At 52.3% G+C, this 26,503-nt stretch overlaps 1 protein-coding gene across 1 annotated transcript in view; it reads left to right on the top strand.

Moving 5' to 3' along the window:
- Nucleotides 1-26,503, top strand: part of slc24a5 (solute carrier family 24 member 5) — an 83,659-nt gene that overhangs the window by 45,083 nt on the left and 12,073 nt on the right. Inside the window, exon 8 of the mRNA XM_072470602.1 lies at nucleotides 17,623-17,724. Coding sequence (XP_072326703.1) covers nucleotides 17,623-17,724 — 102 coding nt within the window. The remainder of the gene's footprint in view (nucleotides 1-17,622; nucleotides 17,725-26,503) is intronic.

The following is a 26,503-nucleotide window of genomic DNA, read 5'->3' as shown; positions in this document are numbered from 1 at the left end:
CTTTCTTCCAAATGGGAGTAGATCCTGTCTCAAAGAATTCTCTCCAGTAATTTCCCTACCACTGACGTAAGGCTCACCAGCCAGTAGTTCCCTGGATTATCCTTGCTACCCTTCTTAAACAAAGGAACAACATTGGCTATTCTCCAGTCCTCCGGGACATCACCTGAAGACAGAGGATCCAAAGATTTCTGTCAAGGCCTCAGCAATTTCCTCTCTTGCCTCCTTCAGTATTCTGGGGTAGATCCCATCAGGCCCTGGGGACTTATCCACCTTAATATTTTTCAAGACGAGAATGGAGTTGTGGTTTGTACTATGCATTATTTGCTTTTCTTTTCTGTACAGTACTATACAATGACATTGTTTTATATGCCAAAAATACCTCAATAAAATTGTTTATTAAAAAATATATATATTTTTCAAGACGTCCAACACCCTTTTTGGATCTCAATGTGACCCAGGCTATCTACACACCCTTCTCCAGACTCAACATCCACCAATTCCTTCTCTTTGGTGAATACTGATGCAAAGTATTCATTTAGTACCTCGCCCATTTCCCCTGGCTCCACACATAGATTCCCTACCCTGTCCTTCAGTGGGCCAACCCTTTCCCTGGCTACCCTCTTGCTTTTTATGTACGTGTAAAAAGCCTTGGGATTTTCCTTAACCCTATTTGCCAATGACTTTTCATGACCCCTTTTAGTCCTCCTGACTCCTTGCTTAAGTTCCTTCCTACTTTCCTTATATTCCACACAGGCTTTGTCTGTTCCCAGCCTTCTAGCCCTGACAAATGCCTCCTTTTTCTTTTTGACATGTCCTACAATATCTCTCGTTATCCAAGGTTCCTGAAATTTGCCATATTTATCCTTCTTCCTCACAGGAACATGCCAGTCCTGAATTCCTATCAACTGATATTTGAAAGCCTCCCACATGTCAGATGTTGATTTACCCTCAAACATCCGCCCCCAATCTATGTTCTTCAGTTCCCACCTAATATTGTTATAATTAGCCTTCCCCTAATTTAGCACATTCACCCTAGGACCACTCTTATCCTTATCCACCAGCACTTTAAAACTGACTCAATTGTGGTCACTGGTCCCGAAATGCTCCCCTACTGAAACTTCTACCACCTGGCCGGGCTCATTCCCCAATACCAGGTCCAGTACAGCCCCTCCCCTAGTTGGACTATCCACATATTGTTTTAAGAAGCTCTCCTGGATGTTCCTTACAAACTCTGCCCCGTCCAAGCCCCTAGCACTAAGTGAGTCCCAGACAATATTGGCGAAGTTAAAGTCTCCCATCACAACAACCTTGTTGCTTTTACTCTTTTCCAAAATCTGTCTACCTATCTGCTCCTCTATCTCCCACTGACTGTTGGGAGGCCTGTAGTAAACCCCCAACATTGCGACTGCACCCTTCTTATTCCTAATCTCTATCCATATCGCCTCACTGCCCTCTAAGGTGTCCTCCCGCAGTACAGGTGTGATATTCTCCCTAACCAGTAGCACAACTCCTCCATCCCTTTTACCTCTTCCCGGCTGAAACATCTAAATCCTGGAATGTTTAGCTGCCAATCAACTGTGTCCAGTGCCGCCACCACGGACCGGGTTTCACATCTATTAGGGCACATATTTGTCCAGCGATGATTACTGCATAGGGTCCCTCCCATCAAACCCCTGGTCCCATTTTACCTATCATGAGTTTGACCATGACCCTACCCCCTGGTGTCGGCAGTTCTGGGGTATCCTTTCCAGTAAGTTTGGTCCAATCTCTATGTTGTTGCTGTGCAATTACTTGACCCTTAAGGGCATGCAGGCGGTTCACCAGATCTTGCATGCATTGGAGTACAGTGGCTTTGCTTATCTCAAGTTCCGCTCCTCCAGTTATCACCTCCTCCGGGAGGTGCATTGTTCTTCCTGGCATTAACTCAAAAGGGGTTAGACCCGTACCCCGGATGGGAATTGCTCTTTGTCGCAACAATATTGCATGCGGGGTCCGTACCCAATTATTCCCTTCCTGCAATATAGCTTTGGCTAGGCTATTTTCAAGGATTGGTTCATCCACTCTACCATTCCCAAGCTTGGAGGATGGTGTGGGATGTAGAATCTTTGCTGAATGCCAAAAACCCCACAAGCCTCCCTCATGATTTTCCCCGTGAAATGGATCCGTTGGTCAGAATCCAGTTGAAGTGGGACCCCTTGGTATTATTTCATTAGCCAATATCAAAGCCACGGTACTAGCAGTGGCATCCTTACACCCACCGGGTGAATTGATCTACAACCACCAAACAGTATGTTCTACCCTGTACCTGAGGCAAAGGCCCAGTAAAATCTAATTGCAAATTTCCCCCTGTTGCCCCTGACTTCCCATTTATCTTGCAGGGACGGCCTGGTTCCACCAGGGTGCACTGTATGCATCGCTAGCAGAATTTGGCCACATCCCTGTCCATTCCCTTCCACCACCAACATTCCTTTAATGGTTTGATCATATTGTCTCGCCCTGTGTGCGCTTGTCCATGGCATATGTCCCACAGGGATTGTTGCACAGCCTCGGAGGCTATTATCTTTCCCTCTCTCCTCCATATTCCATCATGGCCTATCTGTCTCCCGTTATTTCTCCACCCCCCCCTCCCCTTTTCCTCCACGAGTGCTTGTTCTTGTACCTGCCTTACATCAATATCAGCATTGCCTGCGGCCTTCACAGCTACTATTCCTGGAGTCTACATCCCCACCCGTTCCTGCTCTAATAGGTCTCTCGCAGCCTGATCGGATAAAACTGTTACCTTGCTGTGCATAATTCTCATTTCTCCGATGGGCCTAGACCTTAATCACGGCTACTTCTAAGGGCTGTCGGACGGCCAGGATCAAGTCCCTGATCAAATTCTCATGCCGTATGTGTCCTCCACCGGAGGTCACAAACCCTCGCCTACTCCAAGCTGTCATATAGGCATGAACTACGCCAGAAGTGTCCGACTGTCAGTGTATACATTGATTAGCTTTCCCTTGCCCCATTCCAGGGCCTTTGTTAGATCTATTAATCCAGCTATTCGTGCTGAGTGGTTCGCGGGGATCTGTTCTCCTGCAATCAACTCACCTTCAGTATCCACTGCGGTCCATGTCGTCCGGGGCTCCCCTCCTATATACTTCCTAGCTCCATCCACATATAATTTGCTCACTCCCTCTCCCACCAGTGGCTCTTCTGCCAAGCCTCCACTTGGCCTCATTCTTACATGTGTGAATTTATATCCGGATTAAAATTCCCACATGTGGTTCAGAATAATCCTGGAATCATGCCTCTGGCCAGAAAACATGACTTCAGGTTTCTGTCAACTGTTTGGACTTGAAGCACTTAAATGATTAAAGATCAAAAAAACGCAACTTCAGGGTCATTCCTCCGAAAGATAACTCTAAATAATAACATGACTCCACAAATCTCCTCCAAACAAACAAAACATGATACTGCTGCTTGTAAAGTTCACAGCAGCCTTTGTCTTGGCTGTGCTGCAAGCTCACACTCTTTGAACCTTCGTTCCCTCACAGGGGTGATGCATGCTTAGAATTTCTACTTTTAACTTGCGTTATTGAATTCCCATACATCCACAATTTAATCGTGTATCACGTAATTTACACACATGTTTCGGGGCAATTTAAAAACCAATCAACAGCATGCTAAAACAGTTAGCTTTTGTGCTCCAATTCATGTATCTTTGTCATTTCTTTGTACTTCCTCTTTTATCCACAGCTGCTCTAAGCAGTGGGGTTTCAAATCTGTGGTGGTATGTGTTAGGGGTAGTATGGTACCTGTGAAAGAAACAAGAACACAACAATCAAAAATTATACAAAAATTATACATTGGATTTCCCCCATATACAATAACCCCCCATATGACATTTAAAAACAACAATAGGGAAACCACCCCCACCCACCCAAACGCCCCCCCCAAAAGAACCCCCTCCCTCTACCCCCCCCCCCCCCCACCCCCTGCCCCTGCGCTGCTGCTGCCCACCTAACGCTCCGCGAGATAGTCTAGGAACGGTTGCCACCGCCTGAGGAACCCCTGCACAGACCCTCGCAAGGCAAACTTTATCCTCTCCAGCTTGATGAACCCTGCCATATCATTGATCCAAGCTTCCACACTAGGGGGCTTTGCATCTTTCCATAATAGCAAAATCCTCCGCCGGGCTACCAGGGACGCAAAGGCCAGAATACCAGCCTCTTTCGCCTCCTACACTCCCGGCTCGTCCATTACCCCAAATAATGCCAACCCCCAGCTTGGCTTGACCCAGGCTTTCACCACCTATTTTTAAAAATATATTTTATTGAAAATTTTTCGATCACAATTTTTTCCCCTTACACATCAAACATATGAAAAAAAATTTAACAGTACATGTAACATAATAACCACAGTCTAATAACAAGTAACTAACCAACATGGTAAACTAAGCAATTAACATAAAATAAAACGTTCTCCTCCCCCCCCCCCCTCCCCCCTGGGTTGCTGCTGCTGGTCATCTATCTTCCCTCTAACGTTCCCCTAGGTAGTCGAGGAATGGCTGCCACCGCCTGGTGAACCCTTGAGCCGATCCTCTCAGCGCAAACTTCATCTGCTCCAGTTTTATGAACTCCAAATAAAGCTAACCCCCAGCCTGGTTTGACCCGGACCTTCACCACCTTCGAAATCACTCCCGTCACTCCCCTCCAATACCCCTCCAGTGCCGGGCACAACCAAAACATATGTGTGTGGTTTGCCGGGCTTCCGCCGCACCTCCCACACTTGTCCTCCACTCCGAAGAACCTGCTCAACCTTTCTCCCGTTATGTGTGCTCTATGTAGCACCTTAAATTGAATCAGGCTAAGCCTGGCGCACGAGGAAGAGGAATTTACCCTGCTTAGGGCATCAGCCCACATACCCTCCTCTATCTCCTCCCCGAGCTCTTCTTGCCACTTTCTTTTTAGTTCGCCCACCAGCTCCTCCCCCTCTTCTCTCATCTCTCGGTATATCTCTGACACCTTGCCCTCCCCGACCCACACCCCCGAGAGCATTCTATCCTGGATCCCCTGTGTCGGGAGCAATGGAAATTCCCTCACCTGTTGTCTTGTGAACGCCCTCACCTGCATATACCTAAAAAAGTTTCCCCGGGGCAGCTTATACTTTTCCTCCAACGCTCCCAAGTTCGCAAACGTCCCGTCTATAAATAAATCTCCCACCCTCCTAATTCCCAACTGGTGCCAACTCCGGAATCCTCCATCCATTCTTCCTGGGGCAAACCTATGGTTGTTCCTGATTGGGGACCCCACCAGGGCTCCCAGCACACCTCTCTGTCGCCTCCATTGTCCCCAGATATGTAATGTTGCCGCCACCACTGGGTTCGTGGTAAATTGTTTTGGTGAGAGCGGTAGCGGCGCCATCACCAGCGCCTCTAGACTCGTCCCTTTACAGGACTTTCTCTCCAGTCTTTTCCACGCCGCTCCCTCTCCCTCTATCATCCATTTACGGATCATCGCCACATTGGCGGCCCACTAATAGTCGCCCAAATTCGGTAGCGCCAGTCCCCCTCTGTCTCTGCTACGTTGTAAGAACTCCCTCCTTACCCTCGGGACTTTCCCTGCCCACACAAAGCTCGTGATGCTCCTGTCTATTTTTTTAAAGAAGGCCTTAGTAATTAGTATAGGGAGACATTGGAATCCAAATAGGAACCTCGGGAGGACCATCATCTTAATTGCCTGCACTCTGCCCGCCAATGACAGTGGCTGCATGTCCCACCTCTTGAAGTCCTCTTCCTATGAGTTCTACCAATCGTGTCAGATTAAGTCTGTGCAAGGTTCCCCAGCTCTTGCCGATCTGAATCCCCAGGTATCGGAAGTTTCTTTCCACTTTCCTTAGAGGCAGGCCTTCTATCCCTCTACTCTGGTCCCCAGGGTGTATCACGAAAAGTTCACTCTTCCCCATGTTTAGCCTATATCCCGAGAAATCTCCGAACTCCCTCAATATCTGCATGACCTCTGTCATCCCCCCCACTGGGTCCGTCACATACAACAGTAGGTCATTCGCGTAGAGCGACACTCGGTGTTCTTCTCCCCCTCTAATCACCCCTCTCCATTTCCTGGAGTCTCTCAGCGCCATGGCCAGTGGTTCAATTGCCAACGCGAACAGTAATGGAGATAGCGGGCATCCCTGTCTTGTTCCCCTGTATAGTCGGAAATACTCCAATCTTTGCCGACCCGTGACCACACTTGCCGTTGGGGCCCCATAAAGGAGTTTGACCCAGCTAATAAACCCGTTCCCGAACCCGAACCTCCTTAGCACCTCCCATAGGTACTCCCACTCCACCCTGTCAAATGCCTTCTCCGCATCCATTGCCGCCACTATCTCTGCCTCCCCCTCTACTGGGGGCATCATTATCACCCCTAATAGCCGTCGCACGTTGACATTTAGTTGTCTCCCCTTTACGAACCCTGTCTGGTCTTCGTGCACCACCCCCAGGACACAGTCCTCTATCCTCGATGCCAGCACCTTTGCTAGCAATTTGGCGTCCACATTTAATAGTGAAATAGGCCTATAGGACCCGCACTGCAGCGGATCTTTATCCCGCTTCAAAATTAGCGATATCGTCGCCTCCGACATTGTCGGGGGTAGAGTCCCTCCTTCCCTGGCCTCGTTAAAAGTCCTCACCAACAGCGGGGCCAGCAGGTCCACATATTTTCTATAAAATTCCACCGGGAACCCATCTGGTCCCGGAGCCTTCCCTGCCTGCATGTTCCCCAGCCCCTTGGTAACCTCGTCAACCCCAATTGGTGCCCACAGGCCTTCCGCCTCCTGCTCCTCCACCCTCGGGAACCTTAATTGGTCCAGGAACTGCCGCATCTCCTCTTTTCCCTCCGGGGGTTGGGACCTATAAAGTCTTTCGTAAAAGGTCTTAAACACCCCGTTTATCTTCCCTGCTCTCCGCACCGTAGCTCCCTTTTTGTCTCTAATTCCCCCTATCTCCCTCGCCGCTGTCCTCTTTCGCAGCTGATGGGCCAACAGGCGACTAGCCTTTACCCCATACTCATACCTCACCCCCTGTGCCTTCCTCCACAGCACCTCCGCCCTCCTGGTGGTCAGAAGGACGACCTCCGTCGTCTCTCCCTGTACAGTCCCTCCTCCAGGGTCTCCGCAAATTCCCTGTCCACCCTTAAGATCTCCCCCAGTAGTCTTTCCCTTTCCTTGGCCTCTGTTTTCCCTTTGTGGGCCCTGATGGAGATCAGCTCTCCTTTGACCACCACCTTTAGTGCTTCCCATACCACTCCCACTCGGACCTCCCCGTCGTCATTGGCCTCCAGGTACCTCTCGATACATCCCCGCACTCTTCCACAGACTCCCTCATCCGCCAACAATCCCACATCTAATCGCCAGAGTGCTCGCTGCTCCCTCTCCTCTCCTAGTTCCAGGTCCACCCAATGTGGGGCATGATCCGAAATAGCTATGGCTGAATACTCAGCTTCTTCCACCCTCGAGATCAATGACCTTCCCAAAACAAAAAAATCTATCCGGGAGTACACTTTATGAACATGGGAGAAGAAGGAGAACTCCCTGGCCCTCGGTCTAAGAAATCGCCATGGATCCACTCCCCCCATTTGGTCCATAAACCCCTTAAGCACCTTGGCCGCTGCCGGCCTTCTTCCGGTCTTAGATCTGGATCTACCTAACCCTGGGTCCAGCACGGTGTTGAAGTCCCCTCCCAATATCAAGTTTCCTACCTCCAGGTCCGGTATACGTCCCAGCATCCGCCTCATAAATCCCGCATCGTCCCAATTCGGGGCATATACGTTAACCAACACAACCTCCATTCCCTCCAGCCTGCCACTCACCATTACATATCTGCCTCCACTATCTGCTACAATGCTCCTTGCTTCAAATGCTACCCGTTTCCCCACCAGTATGGCCACCCCTCTATTCTTTGCATCTAGCCCTGAATGGAACACCTGTCCCACGCATCCTTTCCTTAACCTAACTTGGTCCGCCACCTTCAGGTGCGTCTCCTGGAGCATAGCCACGTCTGCCCTCAGTCCTTTCAAGTGCGCGAGCACTCGGGCCCTTTTAATCGGTCCATTTAGGCCTCTCACGTTCCACGTGATCAGCCTCACTAGGGGGCTACCTGCCCCCTTCCCGTGTCGACTAGCCATCACCCTCTCTAGGCCAGTCCCACGTCCCGATTCCGCGCTCCCACTCGTTCCCCAGGTATCGCATTCCAGCCCCGACCACCCTTTCTTTAGCCAGTTCCTCTTTGATTTCTGCAGCAGCAACCCAGTTATCCTCCCACCCCCCCCACCCCCCCCGCTAGATCCCCCTCTAGCGTGATTGCTCCCCCCATGTTACTTCCGCAAGTCAGCTGACTTCAACTGACCCCGGCTTCTCCTGCTCACTCCTTGACCCCCCCGTGTGGGGAACTCCCATCTTGCGCCTATCTTCCCGCCATTATCTTTCTGGCGCGGGAACATCTCTGTAGCTGACCCGCCTCTTGTGGCGCAGCTCCCTCTGCCACCCCACTCCAATTCCTCATCCTCCGCCTATGTCTCTTCTTTCCCCCCCCACCGGCGCCCACATTTCTTAGTGTCTCCCCCCTTCCCAATTTACTTCTCTATGTACATCAACAGTAACATTTCCCTGTAATATCAGTCCCTCAGTTCCGATCCAATTTCTCATCTTTAATAAAGGTCCATGCTTCTTCCGCCGTTTCGAAGTAGTGATGTCTCTCCTGGTACGTGACCCATAGTCGTGCCGGCTGCAGCATCCCGAACTTCACCTTCTTGTGTAACACCTCCTTGGCTCGATTAAAACTCGCCCTCCTTCTCGCCACCTCCGCACTCCAATCCTGGTACACCCATACCACTGCATTCTCCCATCTACTACTCCGTACTTTTTTGGCCCATCTGAGAACCACTTCTCTATCATTAAAGCGGTGAAATCGCACGATTGTTGCCCTAGGTGGTTCTCCCGCGTTTGGTCTCCTCGCCGGGACCCAATGAGCCCCCTCCACCTCTAAGGGGCCCAAAGGGGCCTCAGCTCCCATCAGCGAGCTTAGCATCGTGCTCACGTAAGCCCCGCAGTCCGCTCCTTCCACTCCCTCAGGGAGACCCAGAATCCGAAGGTTCTTCCTTCGTACTCTGTTTTCTAGGGCCTCAATCCTTTCAATGCACTTTTTGTGGAGCGCCTCGTGCGTCTGTGTTTTGACCGCCAGGCCCAGGATCTCGTCTTCATTATCCGTCACCTTCTGCTCCACCACGCGGAGCTCTGTCTCCTGGGTCCTTTGTGCCTCCTTAAGCCCCTCAATTGCCTGTAGCATCGGAGTCAGCACCTCCTTTAGTAGCTCCACACACCGTCTTAAAAATTTGTCTTGATCGGGCCCCCATGTCGCCTGGGCTTTCTCCGCCACCATCTTGTTTCTTTTTCCTTTCTGTCCCTATCGTCGAGGATTCCTCGCGCTGCAGCCGCCGCCGCCGATATTTTCCTCTTTCGTTGGGGGGGACTCCCTATTAACTCACCCCACACCGGGTTTCGTCGCGCGAAAATTTCCCGTTGGGGCTCTTAAAAGAGCCCGAAGGTCCGTTGGAGCTGGAGCCGCCGAAACGTGCGGCTTAGCTGGTCATCGCCGCAACCGGAAGTCGGCTTTCACCGCCTTGGACATAGCTCTCGCGAAACCCCTCCAAAACCCCTCCAGTGCCGGGCACGACCAGAACATATGGACGTGATTTGCCGGGCTTCCCGAGCACCTCCCACATCTGTCCTCCACCCCAAAGAACCTACTCAACCTCGCCTCTGTCATATGCGCTCTGTGAGTAACTTTGAACTGTATTAGGCTGAGCCTGGCACAAGAGGAGTAAGAATTAACCCTACTCAGGGCATCAGCCCACAGACCCTCATCTATCTCCTCCCCCAGCTCCTCCTCCCACTTGCCCTTTAACTCCTCCACCGAGGCCTCCTCCTCTTCCTTCAGCTCCTGGTAAATCGCCAAAACTTTGCCTTCTCCAACCCATACACCCGAAATCACCCTGTGCTGGGAGCAGCGGAAATGCCCTCACCTGCCGCCTCACAAACGCCCTCACTTGCATGTATCTGAAAGTGTTTCCCGGGGGTAGCCCAAACTTCTCCTCCAGCGCCCCTAAGCTCGCAAACGTCCCATCCCCCATTCTTCTAATCCCTGCCCGATGCCAGCTCCGAAACCCCCCATCCATCCTTCCCGGGACGAACCGATGATTCTCCCAAATCGGGGACCAAACCTGTGTCGCCTCCACTGCCCCCAGATCTTCAGCATCGCCGCCACCACCGGACTCGTGGTGTACCTTGCCGGTGAGAGCGGCAACGGTGCCGTCGCCAATGCCCTCAGGCTCGTGCCCACACAGGACGCCATCTCTAGCCTCTTCCACGCCGCCCCTTCTCCCTCCATTACCCACTTACGGATCATCGCCACATTGGCTGCCCAATAATAGCCGCACAAATTCGGCAGCGCCAGCCCCCCCCCTGTCCCTGCTACGCTCGAGAATCCGACCCAGCATGCGTTTCATAAATCCGGCATCATCCCAAATCGGGCCATATATGTTCACCAGTACCACCCGCACCCCCTGCAACCTACCACTCACCATCACATACCGACCTCCATTATCCACTACAATATTTATTGCCTCAAACGACACCCGCTTTCCCACCAGTATTGCAACCCCTCTGTTCTTCGCATCCAGCCCTGAATGAAAGACCTGCCCTACCCATCCCTTTCTCAGCCTAACCTGATCTGCCACCTTCAGATGTCTCTCCTGGAGCATAACCACATCTGCCTTCAGTCACTTTAAGTGCGCGAACACCCGGGCCCTCTTGACCGGCCCGTTCAGGCCCCTCACATTTCACATTATCAGCCGGATTGGGGGGCTACTCACCTCCCCCCTCCACCCCCCCCCCCCCCCCCCCCCTGCCGACTAGCCATCTCCTTTTCTATCCCAGCCACGTGCCCACGCCTCCCGCATCCTCCAGTCCCCCAGGCGGTGGACCCCCGCCCCGACTACCTCTCCTACTTCCAGCTCCCCTTTAGCCAATGCAGCAGCAACCCTGTTCCCCCCCCAGCCTCTCCCCCCTCCCCCCCGCTAGATCCACATCTAGCCATTTTGCTCCCCCCATGACACTCCCGTAAGTGACCCCGGCCTCTTTCGCCATTCTATCGACCCCCCCAGTGTGAGAATCCCCCCACCCCTTGGCAGTCAGTGTGCGCTCCTCTCCAGCACTGCCCTTCCCCCCCTGGCCCCACCCCCATCCTTCCCTACCGCGGGAAAAAGCCCGCGCTTTCCCTAGCCGGCCCCGCCACCTCTGGCGCAGCTCCTTTTTGCTGCCCACCCCAACTCCCCATCCCCGCGCCTCCACTCCCCCTCTTCCTCCGTGGGGCCCTGCCCCTCCAACACCGATGCCCACACTCTCCCACAGCCCCCACATCAAATCCATTCACCCATCCCCACCCAGCACTCAAACCAAGAGAACATTCCCCAAACGCAATAAACACAGTAAACATCCCCCCACGACCAACCCTCAATTTGAGTCCAACTTTTCAGTTTGTATAAAGTTTGTATAAAGTTCCATGCCTTATCGGGCGTTTCAAAATAGTGGTGCCGATCCTGGAACGTGACCCACAATCGCACTGGCTGCAGCATCCCGAACTTCACCCCCTTTCGATGGAGCACCGCCTTAGCCCGGTTAAAACCAGCCCTCTTCTTAGCCACTTCCGCACTCCAGTCCTGGTAAATTCGGATCTCCGTGTTTTCCCACCTGCTGCTCCGCTCTTTTTTGGCCCATCTCAGGACACACTCTCTGTCCATAAAGCGGTGGAACCGCACCACTACAGCCCTTGGCGGCTCGTTAGCTTTGGGTCTCCTTGCCAGGACCCGATGAGCCCCATCCAGCTCCAGGGGCCTCGGGAAAGCTCCCGCGCCCATCAGCGAATTGAGCATCGTGCTCATATATGCCCCGGCATCGGGCCCCTCCACTCCTTCAGGGAGAGCCAGAATCCGAAGATTCTTCCTCCTCGACCTATCCTCCAGGTCCTCGAATTTTTCCGCACACCTCTTGTGCAGCGCCTCGTGCGCCTCCGCCTTCACCGCCAGGCCCACGATCTCATCCTCGTTCTCCGAGGCTTTTTGCCGCACCTCCCGGATCGCCGCCCCTTGGGCCTACTGGGTCTCCACAAGCTTCTCAATCGCCGCCTTCATTGACGCTAGCATTTCTGTCTTCAGATCCTCAAAGCAGCGTTTGAGGAACTCCTGCTGCTCCTGCGACCACTGCGCCCATGCTGCTTGGTCTCCACCCGCAGCCATCTTGCTTTTCCTCCCTCGCACTTTTCGCTGCCCCAGGATCACTTTCTTAACCGCTCCACTCCTGGTCCAATCCATATAATGTCGGGGGGACCTTGCTGTCACCTTTCCACACTGGAAGCCGTCGAACAATTGCCATTGGGGCCCCTCTAGAGAGCCCAAAAGTCCGTTCCCGGCGGGAGCTGCCGAACGTGCGACCAATCTCGGCATAGCCGCAACCGGAAGTCCTTTCCAATCTTTTTCATGCGCGCCGGTTTATTCTGCTCTGCTCATCGGCGTGGCACAACGGTCCATCTTTGCCCACCCAACATTACCGCGTTCTCAGTGTTGTGTGCGCCCACCGCTACCTACTCGCAACTTTCGCACAACTTATGGATCTGACCGCCTGATCCGTAACTCCCCTATCTACTGGGTGGTAAATTGAAATGTACTCACCAGTGTTTAGGAGGCGGATCATTCTGCCAGAATCCTGTGCACACCGTGCTCGCAGTGCGCCAAATAATGTAGGAGCGGTTTCAAGACCCGTGTATTGAGTTCTTCCACGTGGGGCTATTCCCTGTGGCTCAGCTCAGTACAGAGACAAACAAAAACACCACAACCTGGACAAGATGGCTATTTAATCAAGCTTGTTAAGTGTACACGGAGAACAGACAGGATATCGGCCAAGACCTGTTCTTCCGAACAAAGAGCCGAGCACAGTAATTATACAACGTTCAGACATCAATAGCCCACCCCAGTTGAACGCGATCCAATCCCTGAAGCTGTTTCTTTTAATCTTATCCAATAGAATTGCAAGCAATATTTAAACTTCACCCAATTGAGTCGCAAGCAGCGTATGATTGATCATCATCCTGACAGCTGCTTACAATTCCAGCAGCTTGCTGACTGTTTGTGAGAAACAGAACAACAGAAAGACAATGTAGTACCCTCAATAATGACACGAGAGTGTGGAATGGTAAGTGAAGGCTTTAATAAGCAGAGAACTAGCCAGTTACCGAGACGTGTGCTTACTGAGTGCCGCCTACAGGGCGCCACCTTATATACAGCTCCCTGGTGGGCGGAGCCGGAGGCAGAGACCCCCAGGGTTCCAAACACGTTCCAAACAAGCCTAGGTAGTGGCGGGCCACTTCCAAGAGATGGCAATTCTTAAAGGGGCATCACCTACATGGTGTTAAGGGTACAGTAACCATTCATCACATTCACCCCCTGTTTGAAGAAAAGCGCAAAGTCCATCAGGGGTGAAGTGGAATCACATGTCTATTCTTTTTGGCAGCCTGATCGTCCTCGACGACCTTCTCAGCTCGGGCGGTGGTGCGGCGGACACGGATGTCCTTGTTGAGGGTACATCCGGGACCATGGTGGTCGGAGTTTTCGTCCGGGTCGGGGTAGGGGGTCAGGGGGAATAGCTGGGGGTATTGCTGGGGCTGGGGCTAGCGGTGCCGGTGCTGGCGCGGAGTGTGGAGGGGGGGGGGGGGGGGGCTAGGGTGGGGCACGGTCGGTGTCTACCGACGGAGTGGGGGTCCCGGGGGGGCATCAGTGGGGGAACCAGCGGGTGCCAGATCCAATAGGGAAACCGCGAGGGGGGGTGGCGTCAGTAGTGGGGGGACCAGCGGGTGCCAGATCCCGGAAGGAAACCGTGTCTTGCCTGCCGTCGGGGTGCTCGACGTAGGCGTATCGGGGGTTGGCATGTAGCAGTTGGACCCTCTCGACCAGGGGGTCCATTTTATGGCTCCTCGCGTGCCTCCGGAGAAGCACACGTCCCGGAGTCGTCAGCCAAGGTGAAAGCGCGACCCTGCAGGTGGACTTCCTGGGAAGATGAACAAGCGGTTGTGAGGGGTCTCATTCGTGGCCGTGCAGAGGAGCGACCTAATGGGGTGTAGGGCATCGGGTAGGACCTCCTGCCAGCGGGTGGTTGGGAGACTTCTCGACCGTAGGGCCAGAAGGACAGCCTTCCAAATTGTCGCGTTCTCCCTCTCCACCTGCCTGTTTCCCCGTGGGTTATAACTGGTCATCTGCTCGAGGCGATGCCCTTGCTGCTGAGCAGATGCTGACGCAGCTCATCGCTCATAAACGATGTACCCCAGTCGTTGTGGATATAAGCGGGGAAACCAAACAGGGTGAAGATGCTGTGCAGTGCCTTTATCACGGTGGCCGAGGTCAGGTCGGGACAGGGAACGGCGAATGGGAAGCGGGAGAACTCGTCGATGACGGTTAGGAAGTAGGTATTGCGGTTGGTGGATGGGAGGGGAGTCTACGCTTAGTCGCTCAAAGGGCCCCGAGGCCTTTACAAGGCGAGCCTTGTCTGGCCGATAGAAGTGCGGTTTGCACTCCGCGCAGATCTGGAAAGCCCTGGTCATGGCCTTGACCTCCTTGGTGGAGTAAGGTAGGTTGCGGGACTTGATAAAGTGGGCGAGCCAGGTAACCCCCGGGTGACAGAGGTCATTGTGGATAGCCCGCAGGCGATCCTCCTGCGCGTTGGCGCACATGTCGCAGGACCGGGCCTCAGCCTTCAGGGGAAATGTTGTGGTCTTTATGAGTGGGCGGGCTTTGTCCGCATGTCTGGGGACCCACTGGGCGTAATAGGAGAAAAGCCCCAAGCACCGTTTGAGGGCCTTGAGGCTACGGGGAAGGGGAAGTTCCTTAAGGGGCCGCATGTGGTCGGGGTTGGGACCTAGGACCCCGTTTTCCATGACGTAGCCGAGGATGGCTAGTCGGGTTGTGTGGAAAATGCATTTTTCCTTGTTGTAGGTCAGGTTGAGGGCCCGGGCAGACTAGAGGAACTTGTCAAGATTCGCGTCATGGTCCTGCTGATCATGGCCGCAGATGGTGGCATTGTCCAAGTACGGGTAAGTAGCCCGTACTGGTCCACCATTTGGTCCATCGCTCTCTGGAAGACGGAGACCCCATTTGTGACACCGAAGGGGACGCTGAGGAAGTGGAAGAGCCGGCCGGCTGCTTCGAAAGCAGTATAGAGACGGTCTTTCGGATAGAGAGCTGGCGGTAGGCAGATTTGTGGTCGACCGTGGAGAATACACGGTATTGAGCGATCCGATTGACCATTTCTGCTATGCGGGGAAGGGGGTACGCATCGAGCTGCGTGAAGTGGTTTATGGTCTGGCTGTAGTCCACGACCATCCGTTTCTTTTCCCACCACTTGTGCTCTCCAGGGGCTGTTGCTAGCCTCGATGACCCCCTCTTCCAGTAAACGCTGGACCTCTGACTTGATAAAAGTCATATCTTGGGCACTGTACCGCCGGCTCCTGGTGGCGACAGGCTTACAGTCGGGAGTGAGATTCGCCAATAGTGAGGGGGATGCAACTTTCAGTGTTACAAGGCTGCATACCGTGAGGGGGGACAAAGGTCTGCCGAACTTCAGGGTCGGGCTTCGGAGGCTGAATTGGAAATCTAGACCGAGCAGCAGGGGGGGCGCAGAGGTGAGGGAGGATATAGAGCTTGAAACAAGCGTATTCGGTGCCCTGGATCACGAGATCCGCAATACAATACCCCTTGATTTGGACTGAGTGGGACCCGGAGGCGAGGGTTATGGTTTGGGAAGTGGGATAGGTGCGCAAGGAGCAGCACCTTACCATTTCTGGGTGGATAAAGCTCTACGTGCTCCCAGAGACGAAGAGTCAGGGAGTGTCGCGCCCATTGATCTGGACATGCATCATGGAATTCTGTAGGTGCTTTGGCCGCGATTGGTCGAGGGTGATCGCTCTCAGTTGCGGGTAGTCCAAGTCCTCAGCCGAGTCGGATTCACAAAATGGCCACCGCTGTCGGTCGCACGTGTCGGGTCTAGAAGATGGCCGCCGCCAAGGTGGCCACCCCCATGACTCGCACGGGGCCGATGACGCATCAGAAAAGGGCATGTCCGGCCGGTGCGCAGACACGTTGCCGGGCCTGTGAGCTCGATTTTTGGGCCTGGTGAGCTTTTTGTTTCTGGGCCTTGGGCCTGGCCAGGCAGACCCTCGCAAAATGCCCCTTTCCGCTGCAGATGGCAGAGCGGGCTGGGCAATGTTGATGCGGATGCTGGCCCTGCCCACAGAAATAGCACGGTGTGCACCCGGTCTGGGCGGGTCGCCGCGCAGTGCAGACCCGTAGCATAGCCGAGTCTGGGGAAGTCCGAGGCGGGCTCACACGGTCCGCGGGGTATGTGCCTAGGTTGTGGCGGGCCACTTCCAGGAGATGGCAAGCGTTACCATGTCCTGAAGGTCTTTAGCTCCATTTTTGAGGAGTCACTGCCTGATATAGGTCTAACGGATGCCGGACACGAATGCGTCTCGGATGTGCAGGTTCATGTGGACTTCCCCTGTCATATCCTGGTGGTTGCAGTTCCTGCCGGGTGCGGTGAGCCTTTCCACGTACTCGTCTAGCGTTTCCCCTGAGAGCTGCTGGCAGGTAGAGAGCAGGTGCCGTGCATGTACCTCATTTATGGGTTTGACGAAACGCTTCCGCAGGATCTCGATTGCCTCGTCGTAAGTGTTCACCTTCTCGATCATGGCGGAGATTCTATGGCTCACCCGGATGTGGAGTAAGCGGAGCTTGCGAGGCCCTAGGACAGGAGTTTCTGAGGATTCCAGGTAGGCTTCGAAGCAGCGGAGCCAGTACTTAAAAATGTCTTTGGCGTCTGGTGTCCGTGCTTCCAGGTTGAGCTTTTCTGGCTCGAGACCGGCGTCCATCCTAACGTAGTCTGCTTATTAAATTGTAGTACCCTCAATAACGACACGCATGTGTGGAATGATAAATGAAGGCTTTAATAAGCAGAGAACTAGCCAGTTACCGAGACGTGTGCTTACTGAGTGCCACCTACAGGGCACCACCTTATATACAGCTCCCTGGTGGGCGGAGCTGGAGGCGGAATCCCCAAGGGTTCCAAACCCGGTCTTAAAGGGGCATCACCTACATGGTGTTAAGGGTACAGTAACTATTCATCACAGACAAGATGTCAGAAGTAATGTCCTTTTTGGTCAAGTGAGCTATCCTAAATCCCATTTGAGTACTTATTACTGCTCTGTCCTAAAAATACATGTTTAATGGTTAATAATGATTACTCAGTCCTATAATTCATCTCAATCCTTAATAAAACAACTTATGTAAAACTACTCATGCTAACAATTCAGTTTTAAGATATATCATCGCTGAACCCCCCCCCCCCTTCACCTTGAATGTTTCATTTTCAAATAATGTGACTTTATACAGCTGTTACGAAGTGCAGGCTGTGTGTCGGGGTGGGGGACAGTGGGATGTGAATTCTCTTGGACAACGAGAACACTAAACTCAAACTCTTACAATTCAGGAGAAACGCTGGAAATACCTGAGACAGTAATGGGTCTCACGCTGTTGGCAGCAGGCACCAGTATTCCGGACACAGTGGCCAGTGTACTTGTTGCCAGAGAAGGTATGAATACATTTTTATTCTGAAACAAAGTAACTGACTTTTATGAATGGGCGGAAAGGCAACTACACAAAAAAGGAGGTAATCGATACTGTTAATCAGCAGCATATTGAAAGTAACTAACCTAATAATTCTGTTACAGTATGAAATTATCTTAAGATGTTTTTGGTGTGAAACTGAAACAAAAGATTTTCAAGAATGTAAAACCTTAAAAGCTATGGTGCAAGAGATATGAAGGGTCTCATGGCTAACTGGGTTTTATTAATGAAACTCTTCAGTTATAGGGCAGCTTTTGATGCCGCCATTCTTCGGTCCTCATTTGGGGAAGCAATTGCGCAGTGGTATTGTCACTGGACTAGGAATCCAGAGACCCAGGGTTAGATCCTACAAGAGAAGATCTAACCATCGTCCCAGCTCATTCAATGGCATTACCATCGCTGAATCCCCCACAATCAACATCCTGGGGGTTACATTGGTCAGAAACTGAACTGGACTAGCGAGATGGTCTAGGAACGGTTGCCACCACCTGTAGAACCCCTGCGCAGACCCTCTCAAGGCAAACTTTATCCTTTCCAACTTTATAAACCCAGCCATGTCATTTATCCAGGCCTCCACGCTGGGGGGGCTTCGCCTCCTTCCACATTAGCAAGATCCTTCGTCGGGCTACTAGGGACGCAAAGGCCAGAATGCTGGCCTCTTTCGCCTCCTGCATTCCCGGCTCGTCTACTACTCCAAATAGTACGAGCCCCCAGCTTGGCTTGACCCGAACTTTCACCACCTTAGATATTGTTCCCGCCACTTCCCTCCAGAACCCCTCCAGTGCCGTGCATGACCAAAACATATGGACATGGTTCGCCGGACTTCCTGAGCACCTCCCACATCTGTCCTCCACCCCAAAGAACCTACGCAGCCTCGCCCCCGTCATATGCGCTCTATGAACCACCTTAAATTGTATCAGGCTAAGCCTGGCACACGAGGAAGAGGAATTAACCCTACTTAGGGCATCAGCCCATAGCCCCTCCTCAATCTCCTCCCCCAACTCCTCCTCCCATTTACCCTTCAGCTCCTCTACCAAAGCCTCCCCCTCTTTCATCTCCTGGTATATCGCCGACACCTTGCCCTCTCCGACTCATATACCTGAAATCACCCGGTCTTGAATCCCCTGTGCCGGGAGTAGCAGAAATTCCCTCACCTTCCACCTCACAAACGCCCTCACTTGCATGTACCTGAAAGCGTTTCCCGGGGGTAGCCCAAACTTCTCCTCTAGCGCCCCTAAGCTTGCAAATGTCCCGTCAATGAACAGGTCCCCCATTCTTCTAATCCCTACCCGATGCCAGCTCTGAAACCCCCCGTCCATCCTTCCTGGGACAAACCGATGGTTGTCTCTGATTGGGGACAACACCGAGGCTCCCGTCGCACCCCTGTGCCGTCTCCACTGCCCCCAGATCTTTAGCGTTGCCACCACCACTGGGCTCGTGGTGTACCTTGTCGGCGAGAGCGGCAGCGGTGCTGTCACCAGCGCCCCCAGGCTCGTACCCTTGCAGGACGCCATCTCCAACCTCTTCCACGCCGCCCCCTCTCCCTCCATCACCCACTTACGGATCATTGCCACGTTGGCTGCCCAATAGTAACCAGCCAAATTCAGCAACGCCAACCCTCCTCTATCTCTGCTACGCTCCAGGAACCCCCTCCTTACCCGCGGGGTCTTGCTCGCCCACACAAATCCCATAATGCTCCTGCTTACCCTCTTAAAGAAGGCCTTAGTAATCACCATTGGGAGGCATTGGAATACAAAAAGAAATCTCGGGAGGACCACCATTTTAACCAACTGTACCCTACCCGCCAATGAGAGTGGCAACATGTCCCACCTTTTAAAATCCTCCTCCATCTGTTCCACCAACCGCGTCAAATTAAGTTTGTGCAGTGCCCCCCAGCTCCTAGCTACCTGAATCCCCAAGTATCAAAAGCTCCTTTCCGCCCTCCTCAACGGTAGGTCGTCTATCCCTCTTCCCTGGTCCCCCGGATGGATCACAAAGAGCTCACTCTTTCCCACATTGAGCTTATAGCCCGAAAAATCGCCAAACTCCCGTAGGATCTGCATTACCTCCACCATCCCCTCCACTGGACCCGTCACATACAGCAACAGGTCGTCTGCGTACAGCGACACTCGATGTTCCTCTCCCCCTCGAACCACCCCCTTCCGTTTCCCCGACTCCCTTAACGCCATGGCCAAAGGTTCAATTGCTAATGCAAACAGCAGAGGGGACAGGGGGCACCCCTGCCTCGTCCCTCGATACAGCCGGAAATACTCCGACCTCCGCCGGTTCGTGACCACACTCGCACCGGGGCTTTATACAGGAGCTTAACCCAACTAATAAACCCTCCCCCAAACCCAAACCTCCTCAACGCTTCCCAGAGATACTACCCGATCAAAGGCCTTCTCCGCGTCCATGGCTGTCACTATCTCCGCTTCTCCCTCCACCGATGGCATCATTTTCACATTTAGGAGCCTTCGCACATTAGTATTTCACTGCCTACCCTTTACGAATCCCGTCTGGTCCTCGTGAATCACCCCCGGGACACAGTCCTCAATCTTCGTGGCCAACATTTTTGCCAGCAACTTAGCATCCACATTGAGGAGCGAGATCGGTCTATACGACCCACATTGCAGTGGGTCCTTATCCCGCTTCAAGATCAAAGAGATCGTCGCCTCTGACATTGTCGGGGGCAGGGTCCCCCCCTCCCTTGCTTCATTGAAGGTCCTTACCAGCAACGGGGCTAACAGGTCTACATACTTCCTATAAAACTCCACCGGGAATCCATCCAGCCCCGGGGCCTTCCCTGCCTGCATGCTCCCCAGTCCTTTAACCAGTTCCTCCACCTCAATTGGCACCCCAAACCAGCCACCTCCTGCTCCTCCATCCTTGGGAACCTCAATTGGTCCAAGAATCGCCGCATCCCCTCTTCTTCCCCTGGGGGCTGGGACCTATACAGTTCCTCGTAAAAGGCCTTAAAAGCCTCATTTACTTTCCCCGCACTCCGCACCGTAGTTCCCCTGCCATCTTTGACTCCGCCTATTTCCCTCGCTGCCATCCTCTTACGGAGCTGATGTGCCAGCATCCGGCTCGCCTTCTCCCCATATTCATATATCGCCCCCTGTGCCTTCCTCCACTGTGCCTCTGCCTTCCCTGTGGTCAACAGGTCGAACTCCGTCTGGAGACTTTGTCTCTCCCTGAGTAGTCCCTCATCAGGAGCCTCTGCATAGCTCCGGTCCACCATTAAAATCTCCCCCACTAACCTCTCCCTTTCCCTGCCCTCTCTCTTCACCCTTTGAGCCCTGATGGAGATTAACTCTCCCCTGATCACCGCCTTCAGCGCCTCCCATACTACTCCCACCTGCATCTCCCCGTTGTCGTTGGCCTCCAGATACCTTTCAATACACCCCCGCACCCTCCCGCACACTTCCTCGTCTGCCAGCAGTCCCACATCCAACCTCCACAACGGGCGTTGGTCCCTCTCCTCCCCCAGCTCTAACTCCACCCAATGCGGGGCATGGTCTGAAATGGCTATGGCCGAATACTCCGTTCCCTCCACTTTCGGGATCAATGCCCTGCCCAGAACAAAAAAATCTATCCGGGAGTAGGCCTTATGTAATTTAGCTCTTTTGCTCCCCCCATATTACTTCCGAGAGTCAGCTGACTTCTGCTGACCCAAGCTTCCCCCGCTTCCCCGCTGATCTCCCCGTGTGGGAGTCTCTCCTCCTCCTTGCCTTCCTCCATCCCCCCCCTTTTGGCGCGGGAAAAAGCCCGCGCTTTCCTGAACCAGCCCCGCCCCCTGTGGCGCAGCTCCTGTTGCAGCCATTATCCCAGCTCCCTTATCCCCGAGTCTCACTTCCCTCCAGCACCAACGCCCACATTCCCCATCATCATCATCTCATCTACAGAAAAGAAAAAAAAGGGACATTTTAGGAATTTGAACCAGAACGCTACCCACATCCCCATCCATCATCCCACCCATGAATTATTCTTTACCCATATTTACAACCCCATATACAACCAACATCTCCCCCCACAACCACATCCCCTCAGTTCGAGTCCAGTTTTTCCATCTGAATAAAGGTCCAAGCCTCTTCTGGCGTTTCAAAATAATGGTGTCGGTCCTGATAAGTGACCCACAGTCGTGCAGGCTGCAGCATGCCGAACCTGACTTTTTTTATGCAGCACTGCCTTGGCCCGATTGAAGCCAGCTCTCCTCCTTGCCACCTCCGCTCTCCAATCCTGGTAAACTCAGATCACCTCGTTCTCCCATCTACTGCTCCGCACCTTCTTGGCCCATCTCAGCACACTTTCTTTGTCCGCGAAGCGATGGAACCTTGCCACTATTGCCCTTGGCGGCTCATCAGCCTTGGGTCTCCTCGCCAGGACCCGGTGAGCCCTTCCAGCTCCAGGGGGGTCGGAGAGGCCTCCACTCCCATCAGCGCTTGGAGCATCGTACTCACATACGCCCCGGCATCAGCTCCCTCCACTCCTTCAGGAAGACCAAGAATCCGGAGGTTCTTCCTCCTCGACCTGTTCTCCAGGACCTCAATTCTCTCGGCCCACCTCCTGTGCACCGCCTCGTGTGCCTCCATTTTTACTGCCAGGCCCAGGATCTTGTCCTCGTTGTCATTAATTTTATCTTTCACCTCACGAAGCTCCACCGCCTGGGTCTTCTGGGTCTCCTTCAGCCCCTCGATCGCCAACAGCATTGGCGCCAGCACCTCCTTTTTCAGCTCCTCCACACAGCGCTTAAGGAACTCCTGCTGGTCCGGCCCCCATGCTGCTCGCTCTCCGCCCTCCGCCATCTTGCTTTTTCCCCCTTGATTTTGCCGCTGCTCCAGAGCCTCTTTTTTCGCCGCTCCACCGCTGATCTCGGCCATATATCGTAAGGGGGGACCTTATTGCACCTTCCCACACGGGATCAATTCAAAAAAGTTCCGTTGGGGCTCCTCTGGAGAGCCCGAAAGTCCGTTGTCGCGGGAGCTGCCGAAACGTGCGGCTTAGCTCCGCATCGCCGCAACCGGAGGTCTTACCACCACCTTCTGAAGGGAAACTAGGGATGGGCAATAAATGCTGGCCTAACCAGCGATGCCCATATCCCGTAAATAAATTTAAAAATATATATATTCTGGGAACCTAGGTTCGAATCCCGTGAGCGCAGATGGTGGAATTTTATTGATGACCATGAAACCATTGTTGATTGTCGTAAAAACCCATCTGGTTCACTAATATCCTTTTAGGGAAGAAAATCTGACAGCCTTACCCAGTCTGGCCTACATGTGACTCCAGACCCGCAGCAGTGTGGTTGACTCTTCAATGGCCGATAAATGCTGACCCAGCCAGCGACACCCGCATCCCATGAACGAATAAAGAAAATAAATTGTTTACCACTTACCCTGCTGCAAATGACATGTATAAAAAATGAAACTGGCTGCTAGCTAAATGTGTCCTCCACCAGCTCATGTGTGCTGAAACCTGGCTGAAATCCGTTACCTCAGATAAAAGATCATTAAAATTCTGAATCACTTGCTGCAGTTTGAAGAGGTAGGATAGGGGAAACATTTTAAGTGCAACATTTTTAAAATTACTTGATCTTAAAAAGTTTAGGAGAGTGAATGGTAGAACCCTCAAGAGTATTGAAAGTCAGAGAGATCTAGGTGTACAGGTCCACAGGTCACTGAAAGGGGCAACACAGGTGGAGAAGGTAGTCAAGAAGGCAGACAGCATGCTTGCCTTCATTGGCCGGGGCATTGAGTATAAGAATTGGCAAGTCATGTTGCAGCTGTATAGAACCTTAGTTAGGCCACACTTGGAGTATAGTGTTCAATTCTGGTCGCCACACTACCAGAAGGATGTGGAGGCTTTAGAGAGGGTGCAGAAGAGATTTACCAGGATGTTGCCTGGTATGGAGGGCATTAGCTATGAGGAGTGGTTGAATAAACTCGGTTTGTTTTCACTGGAACGACTGAGGTTGAGGGGCGACCTGATAGAGGTCTACAAAATTATGAGGGGCATAGACAGAGTGGATAGTCAGAGACTTTTCCCCAGGGTAGAGGGGTCAATTAGTAGGGGGCATAGGTTTAAGGTGCAAGGGGCAAGGTTTAAAGGAGATGTACGAGGCAAGTTTTTTACACAGAGGGTAGTGGGTGCCTGGAACTTGCTGCCGGAGGAGGTGGTGGAAGCAGGGATGATAGTGACATTTAAGGGGCATCTTGACAAATACATGAATAGGATGGGAATAGAGGGATATGGACCCAGGAAGTGTGGAAGATTGTAGTTTAGACGGGCAGCATGGTCGGCACGGGCTTGGAGGGCCGAAGGGCCTGTTCCTGTGCTGTACTTTTCTTTGTTCTTTGTTCTAATATATTATTCACACATTTTAAACAACATTACTTTTTCCTGCAAAGATTTTTCCTTCTGGCTAGCTCAGAAGTAAGCAACACCGTACCTGCGAACGGTTCAACCCATCCAAAGCATACGCCCTGGCAGAAGGATGGAGAGGTTCTCTCCTCACCTAAGGAATTCAAGTAGAAAACAAATAACAAAATAACTCCAAGTTGCTATTAATGCGCATCCCAGACAGGAGCATCCCATTGTTTTGACTGTCTGGAATTGGAGGATTCTATCCCTGTCCTGTATCTCTTCCTGAGAGCTGTTTTTTTTTAAAAGCATTTTGCAGCAGACAGGGTTTGCAGCAGGCAGGGCATATCTTGAGTGCAAGGAAAATCTCGCAAAAGGCACCATGCAGAAAAATATTAAATGATATAGTCGCAATTTGAATACCTTGAGTGTCGGTGAACCTGATGCCCCAACAGCCCTTTCAAACCTCCAGATTTGTGCAGGATAATTGAGGCTGTCACTCCAGTGGAGTACTGGGGGCGTGCTGCACTGTCAGAGCTGCTGTTGTTCAGATGAGATGCCTGCCTTCCCAGGTGAACATAAAATATTTCACGGCACAAAGAGTTGTGGCATTTCCCCCAGTGGTTTGGCCAATATTTATCCCTCATTCTACATCATAATGCCTGGATAACCCGTTGGTTTTTATCAGATTGCTGTGTGTAGGAGTCTGCTTTGCGCTGCCACTATTCCTACACAACAACCATGACTAGGCGTCAAGAGCACTTCATTTCTCCCCACCCTCTTATTCTTTCAATGCATTGGATGTGGGTGTTAACGGCAAGATGAGCATTTGTTGCCCATTCCGAATTGCCCCCAGAACTGAAGAGTTTGCGAGGTCATTCCTAAAGAATGTGAGTAAAGCAGGTGGTTTTTTTATGCTAATCAGTAGTTTCATGGCCACAATTATTGAGAGTAGCTTTCAATTCCAGAAATCCCAAATGTAATTCCACCAGCTGCCATGGTGTGATTTGAACCCGTGCCCCGGAGCCAGGGTCCCGAGGTTATTCGTCCTGTGATATTACCATTACACCAGTCTCCCACTTCAAGTCAAATAAAACATATTGCCTGGTTAAAAGGTCAGTGGTTACACTGCAGTTCTGACACCCTTGATTTAAATTCGGTAACAAACAGACATTTCCTGTAAAATTAGCAGCAAGGAATACCCGATTTTCAAAGGAGTTTGGTAAACTGGTATAGTCATTTCCTGATTTATTTGGTAAGGTTTTTTTGAGAAATAGAAGCACCATACTCCAATCGCTGCTCTCCCCACCATGACCTCTGTGCTGACGGATATGTGGGGCGGGATTCTCCCGAATCCCCGCGATGGCCCGACGCTGGCATAAAAAAAGACGTGAATCACTCCGCACTTCCGGGGGGCTGCGGCCAATGGCCCCCTACCGGCGCGGCATGATCCCCGCACAACCATATGATTATTTATCGCCATAAATTTAAGCTCATCCAAAACTTTTGTCTATCCTGCACCACTCAACTACCACCAGTATAGATTGGCCACGGTACCTTGGTCTCCAAGGTACGGCAATACCTCAAGATCCTTTAGTCTCTTAAATGCCCTGCCGCCTCATCTTGAAGCTTCTCCACTCCTACAATCTGTGTCTTGCCCCGGCTTGAGGGCGGCACAATAACACAGTGTTTAGCATTGTTGCTTCCCAGCACCAGGGTCCCAGGTTTGATTCCCGGCTTGGGTCATTGTCTGTGCGGAGTCTGCACATTCTCCCCATGCCTGTGTAGGTTTCCTCTGGGTGCTTCCTCCCACAAGCCCCGAAAGGCATGCTTGTTAGGTGTTGCTCTTTTTAGCCTTAGTCTATTTTCTCTGTTTACGTCACCTTTGCTCATGAGTCGCCAGGTATCTTTATGATACCGCCACGAGGTTCAAGTTCAGGTTATGATTAATAATACAGCACATCGTTAAAACAACGGTCATTTATTATATACAACAAGCAATATTAATACCCTAATACTACTATTCATATAATAAACCTATCACTACTGGCCAATACTTAACTTAGGAAGAGCCCACCAGGTCAGGGAAACGAATGGCTTGTCCAATCAAATCTGGCCCACGGGATTCAAAAGGCTGCTACAGGTCGGTGGCTAGATGTCTCTACCGGATAGCGATCGCTGGATTCAAACTTACTGTTGCCGGTGGCTGGTCTTGCGAAGGTCTCGAGCCGGCGAAGAGGAGAGAGAGCGAGATCTGAACTTGGACCCTCACTTTTATAGGGCCCAGGGGTTCCTGCCTCCCGGGGCGGCCCTTGACCCTGAGTCCCAAGTGATTGGATCTGTCCCCAATCTCTGGGGTCGATGTGTCCAATGGTGAGGCGATT

This window comes from Scyliorhinus torazame, chromosome 12 (assembly GCF_047496885.1).
Source record: "Scyliorhinus torazame isolate Kashiwa2021f chromosome 12, sScyTor2.1, whole genome shotgun sequence".
Classification (NCBI taxonomy): domain Eukaryota; kingdom Metazoa; phylum Chordata; class Chondrichthyes; order Carcharhiniformes; family Scyliorhinidae; genus Scyliorhinus; species Scyliorhinus torazame.
This window is presented reverse-complemented; position numbering and strand designations above follow the sequence as displayed.